Here is a 19,716-nt window from a genome sequence, read left to right on the forward strand (position 1 = left end):
AGCCATAGGTCACTTTTATTTCTCCTTTATTTTATTTTTTCAAATAAAGTCAATTAGCCAACCTTATAAAATCAAGAAAAATAATTTAACAACTTGTTGACGGAAATTGTCATATTTGATGTTCGATGTCAATATGTTTTCGTAATTTTAAATTGAAACTTTACCAATACAACTTTGATGTTATATATATGATATATGCTTTTTAGGGTTTAGGGGATAAGTGTACCATACGTCAAAGTTTTGTTAACGTTATGCCCATAATCCCATAGGATATATTGACGATATTAATTTAATTCATTATCTTCGGAACATAGACCTTAATTTTTTGACTTTGTGTGCGTCATTTGAAAAGCACGATTAAGTCGATATAAATTAAATCGAGAAATCATGGGCGATATGAATTAATTATCATCACGCAGCTTCAAAAATGTGCCGAATTCTTTCAAATAAAGCTATGTTGAAATTATATTGCTCCATACGCAACAATTTTATTAATTTTAAAAAATAAAATTAAACAGGCCATGCAACTCATGCAGTGATGACTTGCTTAATTTCCTCCTGTTGTACTTCTAATTAGGAATTCTTCATCCAATTTTTTTTCTCGTTCGAAGTCTATATTGGAGCCTCAATAAAATTCAGATCATGCATTGCTGGGACTATTCAGAAATAGCGCTACCAACAACACTTATTTTCTATAATATATGAATTGGACTTAAGAAATATAATTGAGCAATTAAACGATACGTTTGATGATAAAAATACGAATAGAAGTATTAGATCTAAATGGTATAGTGTAAAAATATATTTGGGCCTTTTTTTCCCAACTTAAAATAAGAAGGGATAATTGTATAGAATGACAAATTAATAATATAAAATAAATATAGTAGAATTGTATAAATTGTGTTTCTAATTGTATAAAACGAGAGAAAACTATATAAAGACATGCAAACTATGTGTTAACAATGAGATTCGAATCTTGGTACAACAAACACTAAAAGAGTTTTAAGTACCCATCCTAAAACCATTGGGCCAACTATATAATTTATTCATTGGGTGCTCTATGTTAATTTTATACAAATATCTATCGATTTCTATATAGATATATATTTTTTGTAACGAAGTTAATGGGTGCTCGAGCACCCGGCGGACACCATGTGGGTCCGCCCCTGAATAAAAGTACTCCCCTGCCAAAGTCTCTTTTGCGTTTCTCGCTTTCTCATTTTATATAAATTCAAATTGTATGTTATCGTCCTATACACTTATAATTATACAATTCGTTTTATACAATTCTCTGTCCAAGTTTCTTTCTCTTTCTCGTGTTATACACTTCGTTTTATACAATTCGCTTCAATTGTATATGTATAGCGAATTATAGATATATATATTTACTATGAAGCTCAATTATGCAAATTTTATTATAGCATACAAATATGAATTTTATGTTTATTATATATGAAAGTTGCCCAAATAAGAAAGAAATAAGTTGCTTCAGATTCTTGGTTCTTTGCGGTTTTTGTTCCTTTAGTTTCTAAGCTTTATGCGATATTTATCATAGTACGTTACTTTTAATTACATTTGAACAAATAGTCTGAAATTTCCAATAAATAATTTATCCAAGATCACGCACAAAATACAGTGATGCAACTTTTACTAAATTTAGAATCTGAAGATTACCTCATATATACCTGGAAAAAAATTTAGAAAGTCTGAAAATACAATGATGGCGCCTTTGGATACAATCATCTCAATCTCAAAATAAGTGTTATTTTAGCAATAAAAGATATCAGAAATAGGTGTTATGGTAGAAACTCAAGACAAGAAATAATACAAGTATGGTTTTTTTAACTATATTTATGTATTCTATTTTTTTAGGCATAATGGATTTTAAATTTGGCTTTAAATTTTAATTTTGATCTCCAATTTTTATAGTGCACAAACATGCACTTTAATTATCCTACCTTTAAATAAATAAACACGCGATGTTTGAAGCCCAAGAGAGTGAAATACAAAAGCTTCCACGTGTATTAGTGAGCTACTCAATGATTGTCAACTATTAAATATTTTACACGTGCATTTTAGAATTAAAAAAATAATTAAATTGAGATTTTGATTTGAAAATATAAAAAATATATATAAAAAAGGGATTCGTTAAGGGTAGAGTTGTCATTTCAACATTTTTTTCGGTTGTGGGCCTCAAAAATTACTCCTAACTCGCGCAAAATACGTGCATATCATGCATTTTGCCACGTAGGACTCGCGTATTTATTTATTAAAAGGTTGGATAGTTAAAGTGTCTGTTTGTGTACCATGAAAATTGAAGGTTAAAGTTAAAATTTAAAACTAAGTTTAGGACCTAATATATGTATTATGCCATTTTTTTATAGTGTTCAATTTTAAAAAGACATTTATTGAATACGAATAGTTTAATAAATTATACATTTTGATTATTTTATTAAGATAATATTTATTTTGGGACCAAAAGATATTTCCTTTTAATAGTTGATGATATCCTTTGCAACTAGCAAGGGATAAAGCAAATGTTCACATACAATTTGTGTATTTTTTACACTTAATACGTATATACATTTTATCGTGTCAATGGACGTATGAATTTACTTTATTTATTATTTTAAGGACGTTGTCTTACCCAAAATATTACTCCCTTAGTGCCCATAGGCCCTAGATAGACCTATTTTATTTAAAAAATAAAATATAGCTCAACTTTATGTTCATCGAAATTATATGTGATATATAATATATTATATATCAGTTCAATATCACCAAAGGAAGAATTAGGATCCCTAAAAGAAAGTTAAATTTCATATAATTATTATTTCTATTGATAATATTTTTTTTTAATTTATACCACTAGATAGAGTGTCTATCAGTATTTTTTATTAAAATAAAAATTATTAATAGAAATAAGTATAAGCAAGGGGAGTTAGGTCTTACCTTGTCAATCCTAATGAGACAACGAACCTCTACTAATTAACAAGCATGAAAAAAATAAGAGCTAGAGGAAACTAGCTATCTATGATTATCACACAATTTGCAATACACTCTGATCTATGATGATATTACAAATGAGAATACTTTGGATTAAATTCTAATGATAAGGCCTCTTGTTCATTCTTCTTTGCAATTATACTTTTAGGGGTCGTTGAAGTTACTGGTTAGAGTTATGCAGGGTTTAGTTTTGCAAGTATTACTTATGCATGTACTATTTATGCAGGGTTTAATTATGTTGGTATTAGTTATACAGGAATTAATTATGCAAGGTTTAGTTATGCGGGTATTAGCTATGTGATTATTTGTTATGTAGGTATTATTTAGTTACAATAGATGAATATTAACTAGTATTGAATATTAAACTTGTTGTCAATTATTAATATATATTATTTACAAAATAATAATGCATGCTAATAAAATGTGGAATATATTAAATAATATATAATGCTAATATTTGATTAGCATATGTATCGTTAAAAAATATACAGTCAATTTCTAATATTAAAAAAATATTTATATTTGCATAATCAATGAAAACTGTAAGTATATAAAAAGAAATGAAAATGATCTAGACAAAAATAACAATGTCGATATATAGAAAACAGTAAAGTTTCCAATTGAAAAAAAAATGGTCTATATATAAAAAGAAATAAAAACAACAAATGTACATATAGGAAAACAATAAAGTTTCCAATTAAAATAAAATAAAATAAAATAAATTAATAGAATAAATATGTAATTTATCATTTTAATACATGTATAACTAATATCACATAACCTATTCCACTTTTTACCCTACATAACTTTATACATAGATTACCTCATAAGTAATGCTAGTATTAATTATGTAGGAGTACAAAAATGCAATCAAACATGGCATATGTTATGTTGACGTGTATACCTAATTCAAAACTTCTACCAAACATCGTAAAGTCAATACAATTTTTTATACATGAATAAGATGTCTTTTATACAGTAACCAAACGATCCTTTGGTACAAATTTCAAAGTTTGTGGACTTAATTTTCTATTCAAAAGAGGAGGTGAAACATGTTGTTCTTCATCAACCAAAGCAGCCCACCTAGGAGTAATTATCTCTCTTTAATTTTCTTTCAAGACCTCATGAGCTGAGGTATTCGATGTGACCATGGGTGACTTGATCGCTGAATAGCATTTGCTTATTTTCAAGACGTTGAGATTTACTTTAACTTGCCAAGAAACCAATACACATAAAAATTGATGTTTTTTGTGCAATTTTGTTGTTATTTCCAGTTGCATTCTCATCACGATCAGAAATTCAAACGTGTTTATCGATATGTTCCTAAGGTTGCAAATCACCACATTTTGATCCTTTGATTTTTTTTTTGTCCATCAATTGTCAAATTCTCAAGTTGAGCATCAGATTTTAGCATCGTGAAGTTTCTCAGGAGTATGCTTATCACCTTGCCTCGTACTTGAATTTTCAACAACTTCATTCTCTTTTTATTCTCGTTGCGCAAATTACGCATCATTGGATTCACGATCAGATGAATTATAGCGTTTTTGATAGGAAAAAGTAAATTTTTATTCATGAAAACCCTTCAGCTTGAGGAATTAAGGATAACATTCGATTCCCCAAGAGTAATCGTCTAACATTGTTTTGATTGTGAGAGAGGGAGAAGAGAACTTTGGGTTTAGGGTATATCTATTGATATCATTTTGGCATCTAAATATATTATTTTTAGTATTATACTTTGAATTAATGTATTTTGATATTGTATTAGAAAATATCACTTTATTGTCAGTATACATGGATTATTATGTGTTTTTCGTGATTTCCATCTTTACTACCATTTGACTATTTATTAAAATACACTTTTGAATCGTTTACACCAAATATTTGAATATAATCGCCAAAACAGCCTCACTACTTAATATGCTCATAATAATTTCATCCCTTTGATTGATGATTTATTAATTTTAAACCGTATTTAAAAAATAATTAGTGGTAGTTCAAATAAAAAATATACAAACAACAAACATAACAGTTTAGGTGGGATATTCACACAAAAAAATCATTGATATTTGACAGAATCTTTAAACAAAGAAAGAATGTTAACACCACCACACACTACTATATTCTAATGGAGGCATGTTTTGATAAATAATTTATATAGAAAACACCAACATTTAATATTTCAGATAACAAAACTCTTAAAAGAAATGGGCCTAAATTAGCAGGCCGAGTTCTTATTAATTTGCAATTGGGCCTTTTATTGGGTCCATAACCTCTTGAACACCCTAAAGTTCCTGTCATCCTTTTTCTCTGCTACACTCTTATCTCCTCCTCCTACGATGAAGAACGAAAATCAAATTAGTTGGACTGATAAATGGGGCAACAAGAATGGTAACAAAAAGATGGAGAAAGTGACGGCGGTAGCGTCGGCGGGGTACGATAAGGCAAAGGCGGCGGCGGCTGTCGGAGCAGTGAAAGCTAAGGCGGCGGCTGTGGTCGGTGCTAGCAAGGTGAAGAGTGGTACCACTACTGGATTTAAGTGGATTAAGGAGAAATGGCAGAAGAGGAGTTCAGCTAAATAATTTGTTTAAATTAGGACATTATTTATTATTTGTACTCATTTTCGTTTATGGGTTTCAATTTTAATGCATTTCTTTCTGCACAATTGTTATTCTTTTTTATTTACTTGTTTGGCTTAACGTATCAATAATTATTAGCATTTTTATTATTCATTTCAATTGATTATTTGAACATATAACAAAGTGATTCGATTAGACCCAATTCGAATTTTGAAAAAAAAAAACGATTTCACATATTTTTAGTTGTTTTTTATCTATTGAGTTTTGAGAATACATCCAAAAAGAGTATTTTAAAACTGAACCAAAATATTTATCATATGTTTAAATATTTAATTAAATCGTAACTCAAATATCTAAATGAAATTTACCATCAAATTATTCAAGCACAAACTTTTTGTTTCCTTTGGGTTTGTGGGCTTGACTTGGTTGGGAAGGTAAAGAATTGCACTTATAGCCAATTTTCACCATATTATTTAAGTTATATCTATTTTTGAAATTATTTAATTTCTAGCCAATTTTCACCATATTATTTAAGTTATATCTATTTTTGAAATTATTTAATTTTTAATCAGTATTGACAAACTTTGAAATAAAACCTTTCTCAGTTAAACAAAGGGTTTTTTCAGGTACGTGTAAATGCTTTTTCATGTAAAATTTGGGTCTAAAGTTAGGTTTGATAGTTCAAATAATAGATATATGACTATAATATTCTAGATTACCAAGCCAAGTTTCAAACGTGTATCTCTTAATTTGATCTCGACTTAGCTAAACTTACAAAAATTCATAAACTTCAAATATGTCTTAAATAGAGTTAGTCTCGAAATCGACTATTTGTACCCTTACACCTTAGAATGTAACTGGTCCAGCCCATATTATTGTGTCCAAGCCAGCTTGTCTCACTCCTTAGTCCCTACACTTGAAGTGTTTGTCGGTAAATTAAATCAACATGACAAAATCACTATACATTTATTATGTTGGTAATAATATAATTTAACAGCTCTTAAAATTTTGATGTTGTTGAAGATAGATATAATGAACACTTGAGTTGGGTATTTTGTTAGTAGAAAGCTAGACAAATAAGGCTTTAATGAGGTATCATTTGATAATTTTGTCCTTTACTTGAACACCAAATTGTTGAGCTGCATTTACTTCAAACTCACCATTCTCCTGAGCAAAAACCAAAAGAAGGCGTGCTTAAAATTGTCATGATTTTTTCTGCCCTTGAAAAAAAAAATAAAGAGATTTTGTATGTCTAGTCTTTGGTTGGACAAGAATTCCCCACCACAACATAGTACACATGGATTTGCATCCATCATAATGATCAATAAAATTCATCGAAAACTATCAGATTTCATGTTTAAAATTTTAATTAATTGATTCTTATATATTCACATTCAAGCTTTGAAAGACAAAATTATCCAATATTTATATGTTATGGATGTAACAAGTATTCCAAAAATTAGTCAATACGCTCAAGGCGATTCGGATACATTTATTATAAAAACATAATACATATGGATTTCAAGTACTATCTACTTCATTTGTTCACTTGTACTTGCTAAATTTAGACTTAACACATTCGTTTAAAAAATAATGATTGATATAACTATTTTATCACACTAATATTGATATTTAGTATTAAGCTTTAAAAAATTGTTAAAGGAATAAATAATTAACATTAAGTGTAAAACATGATGAAGGGATCTGTTTTATATGTTAAAAGTCCAAGTAAAAATAAATGTTCATTTTTGAAATAATAGATAAGTAAAAAAAAACGGAGCGAATATTTGATCCCTCTACTAAAAGAGTAAAAATAGATTATTTCTTTTTTCTCTCTTTACCTATCCATTCAATAAATCAAGATAATTTCATCATACTATCCTAATGTTAGAACTTCAAAACATCAGTAGTAAAATTAATTTAGTAAAATAAATATTTACTAAAATCTTTATTAGAAATTATAAATACTAAGTCAATATGGATCAAGTAAAATAAACGGAGATAAGCGTGAATAAAAAAAGATGATTTTGAATGCAAAGTTTTTTTAAAAAAGAAAAAATTGAAACAGAACCAAACATCCTCTGGCCTACTAGTCCATGCTCATTAAATGAAATGGCATTAACTATTTTCAGATTTGTCTCCTATTTGAGTCCTCTTTTTACAATTCTTTCACCTCCTTTACTTAATTTTCCAACTTCTTTTCTAGTTGAGTAGTTGGCTCTATTTAATGCCAACTCCAATTTAATGCTACTACCATTACCATTTCCCCCTCTTTTCTCCTTAAGTTCAATTCTTCCCCCTCATTATTTTCACAATTTCCCCCCCCCCCCTTTCTCTTTCTCTTTTATATTTCAAAAATCTTTAGTATAGTAATTACTAATGAAATTTGAAGTCAAAAAGGATATGTTTGAAGTTGCAAAGGTATATCATACGAGATGTTGGTGCGGTTCAATGAGAAAGAAGTTGTTGAATAAGTTTTTGACCCTACTTTTTGATTGAGCCGTGCCAATATCACGTGTCACTATTCTGTAAATTCTCTTCCTTTTTTTTTTTTGTATGTATAATAAAAACGTAGAGTGAAGGAAGTCAATACCTTTTAGCTTTCCTTTAGTTGCTGTATAATGTTGCCTTGTCTAAGTATTTTTCTTTTGGTAGGTTGGCATTTTCGCCTCCGATGTTGTTGTTATTATTATTATTATTATTTAGTTATTGCATTAGTTTGTTTTTTCTATTGTTCATAATATTATTACCTCATAAAGGCGTTGGAAAATATTTTTGTTATTTTACCTATGATATTATTATTATCTTTATTTCATTAGTTCATTGTTTCTATTATTTATAACATTATTATCCTATAAGGGCGTTGAGACCTTTTTTTGTTATTTTTACTAGAAAAAATGGTAAAACTAAATGAACATATTATTATTCAAATTTCTGTTTGAAACTCATGTGATTAACCTGATTTTCTTTTGGTTACTTTTTAATATTAAGATTCTTTGCATAGTTTATGAATTCTGTTTATTAAAAATTAAACTACAAGAATATTTTTTCATATACCACGTCTTTTGATGAAAGAGGGAGAAAATGAATATTGTTTAGGACAATATTTTATTTCTTAGTACCACTTCTGTCTGGTTAAAATTAAAAGCTAGTAAAGAGTCTTTTATTTGGTTGCCTTATCTAGCAAGAGCTTCTAAAATAATGGGTTGCAGGAGCGGAGCTACATAGACACATGGAATATCAGACGAATCCAATAACTTCTAAATATTCAATGCTCATTTCTTAGTTCGGTATCATATATTAGATTGAAACGTTATTTATAAACCTCAAATCTTGATGTTGTTGGATTCAAAATTTATGGTTGAGTCAGTAGCCTGATGTTATATTGTTTTGAATGATATGTATGTTTCTGTAGATACAAGCACATATCTTTCTTTTTAATCTTAAGATTGAATACATATAATAATCATGGTTAAATGACCAATGTATACATGCTAGACATATTATATTGTATTTATTGATTTAATGTAAATATTATATGTGAGTATTTTTTTTAACTTCAATTATAATAGTTATTTCTTATTTGTTTTTCTTGTTTTGACTTGACATACAATTTAAGAAAAGAAAGTAAAGTAAATATTTGAGTTTTGTAGTCATGTTAAAAGTAAGATAATATATCAAAATGTCTTTTGCTTTTATTATCTTAAATATGTCACGTAAGAAATTAAAATTAAAGAGTTATAAATAAAGGAAAGATATATTCTTTTGATACGAATTATAAAGAAAAAAAAGACAAATAAATTAAAATAGTATAGGTACAAAGTTAAATAAAAAGTTCTTTTTTTAGCAACCTTGAGTTCATTAGAATGTGGTGTTGATGTGCTTATATAGAGTAGTTAATTTTACTGTTTACTCATTAAAACCTCGCATATAAACATTTTCTTATACTCCCTTGGTCCCATTATTATGTTGTTTGGCTCTTCGATATACAAATTGTGAGCTTTGATTAATATTTTTAAATTTTATTTTTAATTTATAATATGTTTTTTGAATATTTAGATTAATCTAATATTAATTTTAAAATTTGTCAAATTCACTCTAAAAAAGCACACTTATTTTGGGAGTATGTATGTACTACCTCCGTTAACTTTTAATTGTCATGGTTTTTATTTTTAGAGTCAACGATAAGTACTTTGACTAATATTTTATTTATTTTATTATTGTATTAATATGAAAAAAATTTACAATTTATAGTATTTTTTGTATAGTTTTTGAATATCTAATTTTTTTTTTGTTTAAAATATCGAATTAATATAATCTAATTTCGGAACAAATTGACTTTCGAAAAGCGTAACATGACAATTAATAATGGACGGAGGAAATATCAAATTGGTGGATATATATAAAATGCAGGGGTAATGAGCTTTATATGTTTTTTACTACGTGTTGGATATTTGTATTAGAGTTGGATTAAGTGTCAAACCCACTTTTAGAGGTAGCACTCCCAACAAAATCTTTCTCATTTTTCAGAATTTAAACTCGAAACTTCTAATTAAAGACGGAGAAATTTTATCTATCTCACGACAACCTTGATAGATTTTTGAGCGGTTATACTATTGTTGTTTCTCTTCTTTTGCCCTAACCAAAATAACATATAAACAGGAAGATTTGTTCTGCTTTATATGTCCATATAACTTTTGTTCATAAATTTCTTATTGTGGTAGTTTTCGTGTAACTATAGAAAGAGTAAAACCATGTCAATGATTGGGAAAAATTCTGTTTTTTTCTTCCCATAGGATATGCAATTTTTATATTATTTTTTTTTCATTTTTCATTTTTAAAAATAAGTTGGTTGGTTTTGCTTTAGTCAATTATTTGCTCTAATTTTGCTTCAACATTTTTCTAATGGAAGGCATGTCCAAATATTATGTTGTAGGAATACACATGAATTATGATCTTAAAACATCTACAATTTGAGAATTATAATTTATAGATGTGTATATTTATCCGCTTGGTTTGACTTTTCTTTTTTTTAATAAGAAACTCGATCCAAATATTATCATATTAAATCGAGTTGACTCAACGCATCGATTTGATTTGACCTTGAGATTTTATTTGAATATCCATAGTGTTCTTGAAGAAATCAGAAAAATTTCCCTCTCATTGGTGCCACTAATTCCCCTACTTCCATTCTAGCTATAATATGAAAGCAATTAATGCCATTGTTAAAGAATTTAGACATCATTCTCATTGATTTGACAATGTGTCAAATAATACATTTAAGAGAAACCTGCAAAATAAAAAAAAAGACTCTTCTGAACTATTAGTTGTAACATCACCTAATACTTGTTAGTAGTTGAGATATCACCTAATATTGTCTACTATTTAATAAATGGATCCTTTACCACATATACTTTGAGTGAACTATTGGCAAATATCATTCCTTAATGTATCTTGTTCAACTACTAAATAAAAATATGCTTTACCAAGTAGCAACAATGACAACAACAGGAGCGGATTCAAGATTTGAACTTTAAAAGATTATGAATACTAAAACGGCGATCTCTAAGTGGTAGTAACCATTTCTCAATTTCATTATTGGAGTGAAATCACATTTCAGCTATTAAAGAGAGTACATAAGTTGGTGGAAGGGCAAGCAGGTCCACCAAAAAAAATGACTAGCATTTATTAAGAAATTTCATAATCCAATGATGAACTATTGACTTACATTTTAGCCTAGTGGTAACACAAGAAAGAGTGGTGAGAGAGCCATTGCTTGCTTCTTATGCAAGCGGTTTGGAAGTCGTTCTTCTCTACAAAAACGGAGAACGTTTCCCAGCTAGCCCTCGTTACTCTTTCTTTAGTGTTTTCCTTCCCTCTCTTCCCTGCTATGTATTGCTCGAAATCCACTTCTCCCTTCGTGTATATCATATGTATATCTATACTCACTAGCATTAAAATGAGAAAGTTTGACTTAAGGCATTGATGCAATTTCTTTCCTGAGTTTGGAAGAAGTCAATGCATGTGTTCAGATTGCGGCTTTCCATAAAGCCTTCTCCCCCTCCCCACACCGCTTGTGTACCTCCTTTAACCTGTCAACGGACCTGCATATACCGCTGCAGGTCCAGTCAAACGAAGCAACACAGACATTGCCTGCCTGAGCCTTCCATTCACAATCTGCAGCAATAGTATAATGCCTTACATAAAATTTGATAATAGGGGGACAAAACTGAATGTCTTTACGATGCTGGAATTAACTAAGTCAGATATGTGCACAATCACAATCGACATAATTAGAACTCAAGAAAAGGAAAAATGTTTTACCTGGTGGAGTTCCACAACATAATCGGCGATCATCTATGTGCTGCACGTCAAGTCCGATGAACCAAGCTCCGAGTGACACATCCTCATTGGCATACTTGTGTAGTACATGCCTGCAAGCATCGAAAATATTGTGATCAGAATTTCAAAATATAAGGGGATGAATAACTCTATTTGGATGTCTTCAGTCCATATAATTGGAAAAAAAGTAAAGAACAAAATACTGAACTGGTTTACTGATATGTAGGAAGCCAGGTCCTTTGAAATGGCATATATTTGGCCAGTAGCGTGACGGAAGTACTTGTTTCCCGTCTCTCCGAATTTCCAGTATTCTGGTTCATGGTATCTTACTCCCCTGTTCAGTAGAATAGAATAAGATGCTAAAGTAATGTAAATTACAATTCAATTCACTGAGAAAATAAACTGCTTACTTCTGAGCTAAAACAGGACCAGATTTCATGCACCCTATGTACACACGAGACTTCTTACGGTGCCTTGTCAGTGTTTCTGCCAGTGTACCTGACAATAGGAATACCAAATGAGTTTGATATAGCAAACAAAACAAACTAGTCAGGAGACTCTAGTTCCACTTTTATATGCACTAACGAGTTAGTAAATTTTGACAAATTTTATGCCATACAAAATTATCTGCTAATTTTATTAGGGGAAAGTAAGATATACTATGAGATGAGTACAGTATTGTCAACGCCCAACGTGGAAAGAAATTGGCAAAAGTTCTGTTACCTATATTTACATGGACATCATCATCAACTTTGACATAATACTCTGCATCCCATAGCTTAACAGCAGTAGCAAAGTAAGTCTTTGTCTTGGCGGACAATTCTAGATAACCCTCGACGTGATCCTGTTTAAAGGCAGTAGAGTGGTGGACCAATTTTTATTTATGAAGACAATGTCATAAACTAACTACATATTGGCTATATTGCTCGGACTCTTCAAAAAAGTCAACAGGTGCTTGTCGGATTCCCCAAAAGTAGAGTATTTTTGGAGAATTTCACATGTGTGTGGCATCGAATGTGAAGAGTCCGCACAACTTAGCATATTGAGCAAGTATAGATAGAGGATTACCAAGCGCAAGAAATCACCATGATTTCTGTCCTCGGCTTCAATAGCTCTGTCCAGTATACCTCCTAATGTGGCACTGCAAAACAAGTTTATAGTTTTGTTAGTAAGTGCATTAAAAGTCCATGTTGTTTATACATCTGTAGAGAAAACCACTAAACATTTGCAGCTTCTTAAGTAATTACCAACAGACGGAATGAGTACGCAAACACCTACCCGTGACCAATGACAAAACGCATGATGATTCCTTTCTCTTCTTCCAGCTTCTTTCTTTTCTCACCTGTGCGAGATATTTTTAACAAGGTCAGACATCAGACAGAAGTAATGGCCACCATGAGATGTGTTTTTAATCTAGGAGCGAAAAATGACACGGAAACAGTCTATACCTTGTGGCATCCATGTAGCACGAACTGAATCCCTTCGTTTTCTACTACTAAACGCGGTATTTATCCCTACCACCATAAAATATTTTCTCTTTTTAGTTGAATCACCCTTCCCACTGTCTCCTGAAATAGGAGCACCACTAAGAATGGACTCCTGAGCTGACTTTGCAGCTGCCAATTCCATCTCCAAACTTGAAATTGTTTTGTCTAACGTCCTGATATAAGATGTGCAGTTGTTAAGTGAGCATTCAGGGCTGCAATTATCGGATCTCTATGCAAGTTAAACTAAAACTCACTTTCCTTTTTAGTCCGCTCCAAAAAGTATGTCTCAACTTTCCACATGACATGTCAAGATTAAAGAATATTTTGGTTCATTATACATATTTTTAGTTTAAGAACACAAGATTCAAAAGTCGTCTTTACTTTCTTAAACTTCATATTAAGTCAAAACCAGACAACCAAATTGAAACGAAGGGAGTACTGAACAATAATTGGAAAAAAAAAAGAGTGTTGAACAGAACTCACTGAAGAGCATTATGTGTCTTAGAAACTTCTCCGAATACATCTTTGGATACGAGCTTTACATCTTTCTGCTGCAACTAAAACAACACAAGATCGAATTTAAGACATCGAGTCTAAGGAGACTAAACAAGATTGAGGCTTAACTCAGATATTTGCCTTCGAATACTAGACCGAAAATACTCACAAATTTTGTATTGCAACCTTCTGAAACTAAGTTCAGTCTTTCAGCTTCTACACCAGTTGTTCTTGTAATACCGCCTTTTGCTTCAGGAATCGTCCACATTCTGCAACAACAAAAACTTTAGCTATTGTGGAATAGTATCATTTTTTCCAAAAGTTAAAATGCACAAACAAAGATCATTTCATATAATATTTTGCAATACCAAAAGAGTAATGGTCCAGTTCCTTTTTCTCAAAAGTACCTAAAATCTTATTCCCACATCACATTCAACATATTTATTTTTTATACATGGTCCAAAATCTGAAGCTTTCATTAATTCTGTAATGAGAGGAAAGAACAACTGGTGATCAAAGATTATTAAAGGCCTAAAATATACAGTTCTGTGAAAATCTCAATACAGATCTATACCTGCTTTTTCCATTTCCTTTTTTTCAAATTGTCAATATACAAAAAAGGATATATCTCAGAAAATTCCAGGGTTGACTCAACTACCAATAGTTATTATCTCAAAAAATTCATTTTTTCCTTCTCGATAATAGAGCACCATTCGAGAAATCAACTCATAATTCCAATAGTAACCAAAACTATACACCATCATTCTTGAAATAAAAGAAATTGGTTGAATTCACAAAGAATCGAATGTAAAAAATTCCAATGATTTTACCTGGCAGTGAAGAACATTCCAGCACAAAAACTACTAATACAAAGAAAAAGAGTCCATTTTTGAGAAGCAACACTTCTTGAAGTTCCTTCTACTCTGTTCTTGAAAGTCATTCTTGACACCCTATTTGATCAAAAACCCATGTGCAAAAACTGAGCCAAATCAAAAACACCCAGAAAGCAAAAAAGAAGCAATAATCCCAAAATTTGTATTGTTGGAACAAACTTTGAGGAAGATTTGAGACCTATAGCTATAGAGCTATAAGGAAAAGATGGTTAAAAAAAGGATGCCTTGTTCTCACTTCTAATTTGTTCCTTTCTTTTATCTTTTGCTTTCTTCTCTCTCTATAAATCAATATATATATATATAGTGCTACACTTTGCAGGCAAGGGACTTGGAATACAAGTGAGAGAAGACTTACTAACTGCCCCCCTCCCTAGGTTCATTTCATATTACCACCAAATTTACCAAACGGTCCCTTGTCAGTAATATGGACCATTAATATCATCAATTTTTATTTAAATTGGGATCACATTCACAATAACTCTGTTAAAAACTCGGACTACGATAGAAATAGGAATTTGATCTCGTTATATGCACCTAGGAAAATCTTTCTTATAAGTTAACTTTTGGAGTTGAGTTAAGTCCAGGCTTCATATATTTACATGGTATTTAAGATAGTTCATTTCAATTTTTGTTATTCATCGATGTGGACCCCCATTTAAAAGTGTTCAAGCTTCAAGACTGGGCATGTGGGGAGTGTTAAGAAGTCTTGCATCGGTAGAGAGATGGAATTTAGCCTCCTTCTATGGACTTGAGCAAATCTCCCCCTCGTGAGCTAGCTTTTGGGGTAGAGTTAGGTTCAGATATTATATTTTCACGAACTCAAACTGTTGTCGGTGTTTGATATTAATATTATTCAAAAAATTGCATAAGGGTAGAGCTAGATTCAAATATTATATCTTTACGAACTCTAACCATCATCGTGTCTAATATCCATAGTATTCAAAAGACATAATACATAAACATGTGCACAAATAAGCACTTAAACTTATATAAAATTGAACGAGTAGACACAAGTCCCCTACATGACACAATACATGATGTAGGACACAAAATTGTTGTGTAGGACTAGTGTGTCCAGTTGCTCAATTTTATACAAGTTTAAACGTCTACTTGCACACACTCAAAATTAAAAACCATAATTATTAACTAACGTCAAGTTAAAAGTCATATTTATACATTAGATTTATTCAAAAATTATATTTAATATCTCTAATTAATGGTGAAACATTTCAAACACTATGTTGGTCCCTTTCCTTCCTTTTTTAACTTTTGTTGAATGTGAATATATGCTTGACAGTTTAGTTTCAGAGACAGGGGAATCAATACAGGGACAGTGATTAATATGTGAGATTAATGGAATACATATTAATATCTTGACATGTGTAACGACATTTCGATGAATTATTTTTTCAAGCGGTTTTAAACAATAAAAATAAATTTAAAAAAGTACAAATTAAATTGAAGTGTCTAAATTAATTACTCTTTAAAACTTTATCTAATTTTATGTCGAGTATCTACTGTTTTTTTCTTAAAGGGGTACAAGATTATATAGTTTCAACTTTATTTTTCTTGTGGGTCTTTGAGTAAACTTCCTTTTTTGTACTTTAGTTACCTTAATTTCTTAAAAAAATGATTACTCTTAACATATTACATTACATTATATTTTAACTTAATTTTATAAAATACAACATTGATGGTGCTCAGACTAGAAAAATAGTTACTTTGATTTAACTTGTTTTTTTCTTCTTCTCTTTTTGTGAATGTTTCGATATGGATTTAATAAATTGTTTTCAAACAAGCTATAGTTATTATTTTGAAGTGGAAAATAAAAGTCTTGTGCCTTATTTCACACCACCCACCCACTAGTTTTCTAAAATAATTATTTAAATTAAACAAGTATGAGGAAAATATAATTAAATTATGATGTATTTTTTTGTAATTTATTGAAGGTATGACTTTTAATATGAAAATATCAAAATTAGAATTAGAATAAAAGATTAGTAAATACTCTTGTATGGTCTAATTTCTCAAAAAGGATCCAATTTTATTTTTATTTTTATTTTTAAGTCTATTTTTGGTCATGTGTAGTATATTTTTAAATAAATTTTAAAAGCATTCTTTTAATAATGAATGATATACAACAAATGTAGATTTCCTTGTCATCGCGATTATTCTATTTTATATTAAAAATTATTATTTTAAATATTTAAGAAACAGAAAGTACCTACTTTGATAGCAACATAAAACTCACTATTTAATTAATTAATAAATAAATTTTTTTTCTGTATCTACCAATTGGACTTGCCGTATAATTCTCGTCATTAAATTATTTTAAAGGCACTTTATATACATTTATTGGGATGATTTCCGTTTCAAGCTTAAAAAAAAAACGAAATTTAATTAAACAATGGAAAAATTACTAAAATACACTACTTTAATTTATTTAATTTCATTAATTCCCTACTGATGTATTAAATTACAAAAATCCTTTTTTTCATCCCAAATGATACTAATTAAATTTTATACATTAAATTTCATGTCCAACACATAAAAAGATACTCAAATTCACAATTTAAATTAGATACTTAAATTTTTATATACTTATCAATATTTCATATAAATATGATACTTAAATAACAGATGTATGACAGTATGATATGCATATACTATTATTTGATACCTTAATATATACGAAATATAAGTAAAAATAAAACAAAGAATCATTTTATCATGATCACCAAAAAATGATACTTAATAAAATTAATTGAACATACTAACAAATATATTCAAAAATCATGATAAGATTAAAAAGATACTTAATACAATTCATCTTATACTAACATATAAAAAAACAGGTTAACATGGTACTTACAAAATACTAATTGAAACTCTATATATAAACGAAATATTAAATTTAAAATATATTTCTTTGATACATTAAATTTCATGTCCAACACATGAAAAGATACTCAAATTCACAATTTAAATTAGATACTTAAATTTTTATACACATATACTATTATTTGATACCTTAATATATATGAAATATAAGTAAAAAAGAAACAAAGAATCATTCTATCACGTGATACTTACAAAATACTATTTGAATCTATATATAAACGAAAAATTAAATTTAAATATGTTTCTTAGATACATTAAATTTCATGTCCAACAAATAAAAAGATACTCAAATTCAGAATCTAAATTTGAGACTTAAATTTTAGTTACAATATATCATCTCATCGGAGCTCCGGCGACAAATACTTATCAAAAGGCATCGTTATTATATATCCGGAAGGGCATCGTTATTATATATCCGGAAAAAATTGTCTATTAATATATCCCCTTCACATGTACTATTATTGTTGCTATTTTTATTTTTTTCATGGAGTTGATTTGCCCAAATTCCTAGGAGTGAAATTAGATACAAGATTAACTTAAATCAAGTGAAGGGAAATCAGTTACCCTTGATTTAGCTATAACAGTTACAGAAAAAAAATATTCGATCATTTATATTTTAGTATCATTTGTATTTTATAAAATATCCGAAATTTTTAAAAATAAGGGATTTTTGGTAAATATTGATATTATAGGGATAAAATGTAATTTATCATTTACAGTATGCCTAATTTTTACTTAAACAATGTAACCCCTATTTACCAACAAAAAAAATAAAAAGTTCTTTTTTTTCTTCTCTTCAAATATGCTTCAAAAATAGAAATTAAAAGGTTGACTACTTGTGGTCCTTTTAGTAGAAAAAACTTATTATGAAGCTATGAATGTGAGTCTGGTCACAATAATTGGAGTACGTATAGAAGAAGTAATTATTTTTCTTTTTATGATAATAAAGAAAATATTCTAGTATTTTACGAGAAAAAATTAAAAAGGGAAATTATATACATGACGTTGATAGATACATGCATCAATTATATTCCTTTTAATTTAATTTAGTCAAAATAGTTTAATCACATGTTTCAAATACGAATTTCATTATATAAAATTGTCTCGATTAAATTTCGTACAGATAATATGTGAAAATTCATGTCCGTAACCTTTACCTGAATGAGAGTTTTGTAATGACAACATAACATTCAAAGTAAATTCGTATATATTAAGGCTTTATATATAGTTAGTCCAACGTAATTTATTTAGACACTCAAATTAAGTTTTGTTCTAATTGAATACTTCGATTTCTAATAAAATGTTCTCAATAATTAGATACTTCTAATATAAATTTTGAATTATTTTTTCTTCACATTTTTCATTCATCTAATAGATAATTAAGTGAACCGTACATAAAATATGTCATTTTTTTCTTATATGCATCAACCTTAAGTGAAAAATATCTAGGTTTTTTAATATTTATTTGAGGTGATATGTATAGTTAATTGAAAATAACATATTTTATGTGGTTACTTAACTACCTAATAGACTAATGAGGATACTCACACGCAATAAATATTATTGAGAATGAAATGAAAGTGTTTAACGAATATTTTATATTTTATTAAAAATTAAGATATTAAATTAGAACAGATCATAATTTGAGTATCTAAATATAATAGACTTATAATTTAAGTGTCTAAATAAAATATATTTGATATATGAAAAATTTTGAGTGTTGATCATGTATTAAACCACTTTGACCAAAATATGTTAAGAAAAAAGTGTACTATATAGTAAGTAATATTAAGTGATTATTATCCACTTTGACCAAAATATGGTAAGAAAAAAAATATACTATATAGTAGTATTAAGTGATTATTATCTACTTTTTGGTTGAAAAATTCAATGAAGTTATACCGCGTTACATTTTTAAGGTCAATGTAGTCTACCAAATTTTGATTTTTTTATTTTTGGTACATGTGGTTTAGCTAGCTGGTTTGTTCATCTATAAAAAATTTAAAATAATTCCAA

General features: G+C 28.9%; 1 protein-coding gene across 1 annotated transcript; it reads right to left on the bottom strand.

The window, feature by feature from the left end:
* Positions 1 to 11,152: 11,152 nt before the first annotated feature.
* On the bottom strand, positions 11,153 to 15,202 carry LOC101254610 (probable beta-1,3-galactosyltransferase 2). Its single transcript, XM_004243425.5, has 11 exons — positions 14,737 to 15,202; positions 14,076 to 14,175; positions 13,895 to 13,968; positions 13,373 to 13,584; positions 13,203 to 13,266; positions 12,993 to 13,065; positions 12,648 to 12,768; positions 12,335 to 12,422; positions 12,133 to 12,258; positions 11,907 to 12,016; positions 11,153 to 11,759 (listed from the first exon to the last, which is right to left on the bottom strand). Exons 1-11 carry the CDS (start codon positions 14,844 to 14,846, stop codon positions 11,611 to 11,613), a joined length of 1,227 nt encoding a protein of 408 aa, XP_004243473.1. The 5' UTR covers positions 14,847 to 15,202; the 3' UTR covers positions 11,153 to 11,610.
* Positions 15,203 to 19,716: the final 4,514 nt, after the last annotated feature.

The sequence above is a fragment of the Solanum lycopersicum genome, chromosome 7 (genome assembly GCF_036512215.1).
Source record: "Solanum lycopersicum chromosome 7, SLM_r2.1".
NCBI lineage: Eukaryota > Viridiplantae > Streptophyta > Magnoliopsida > Solanales > Solanaceae > Solanum > Solanum lycopersicum.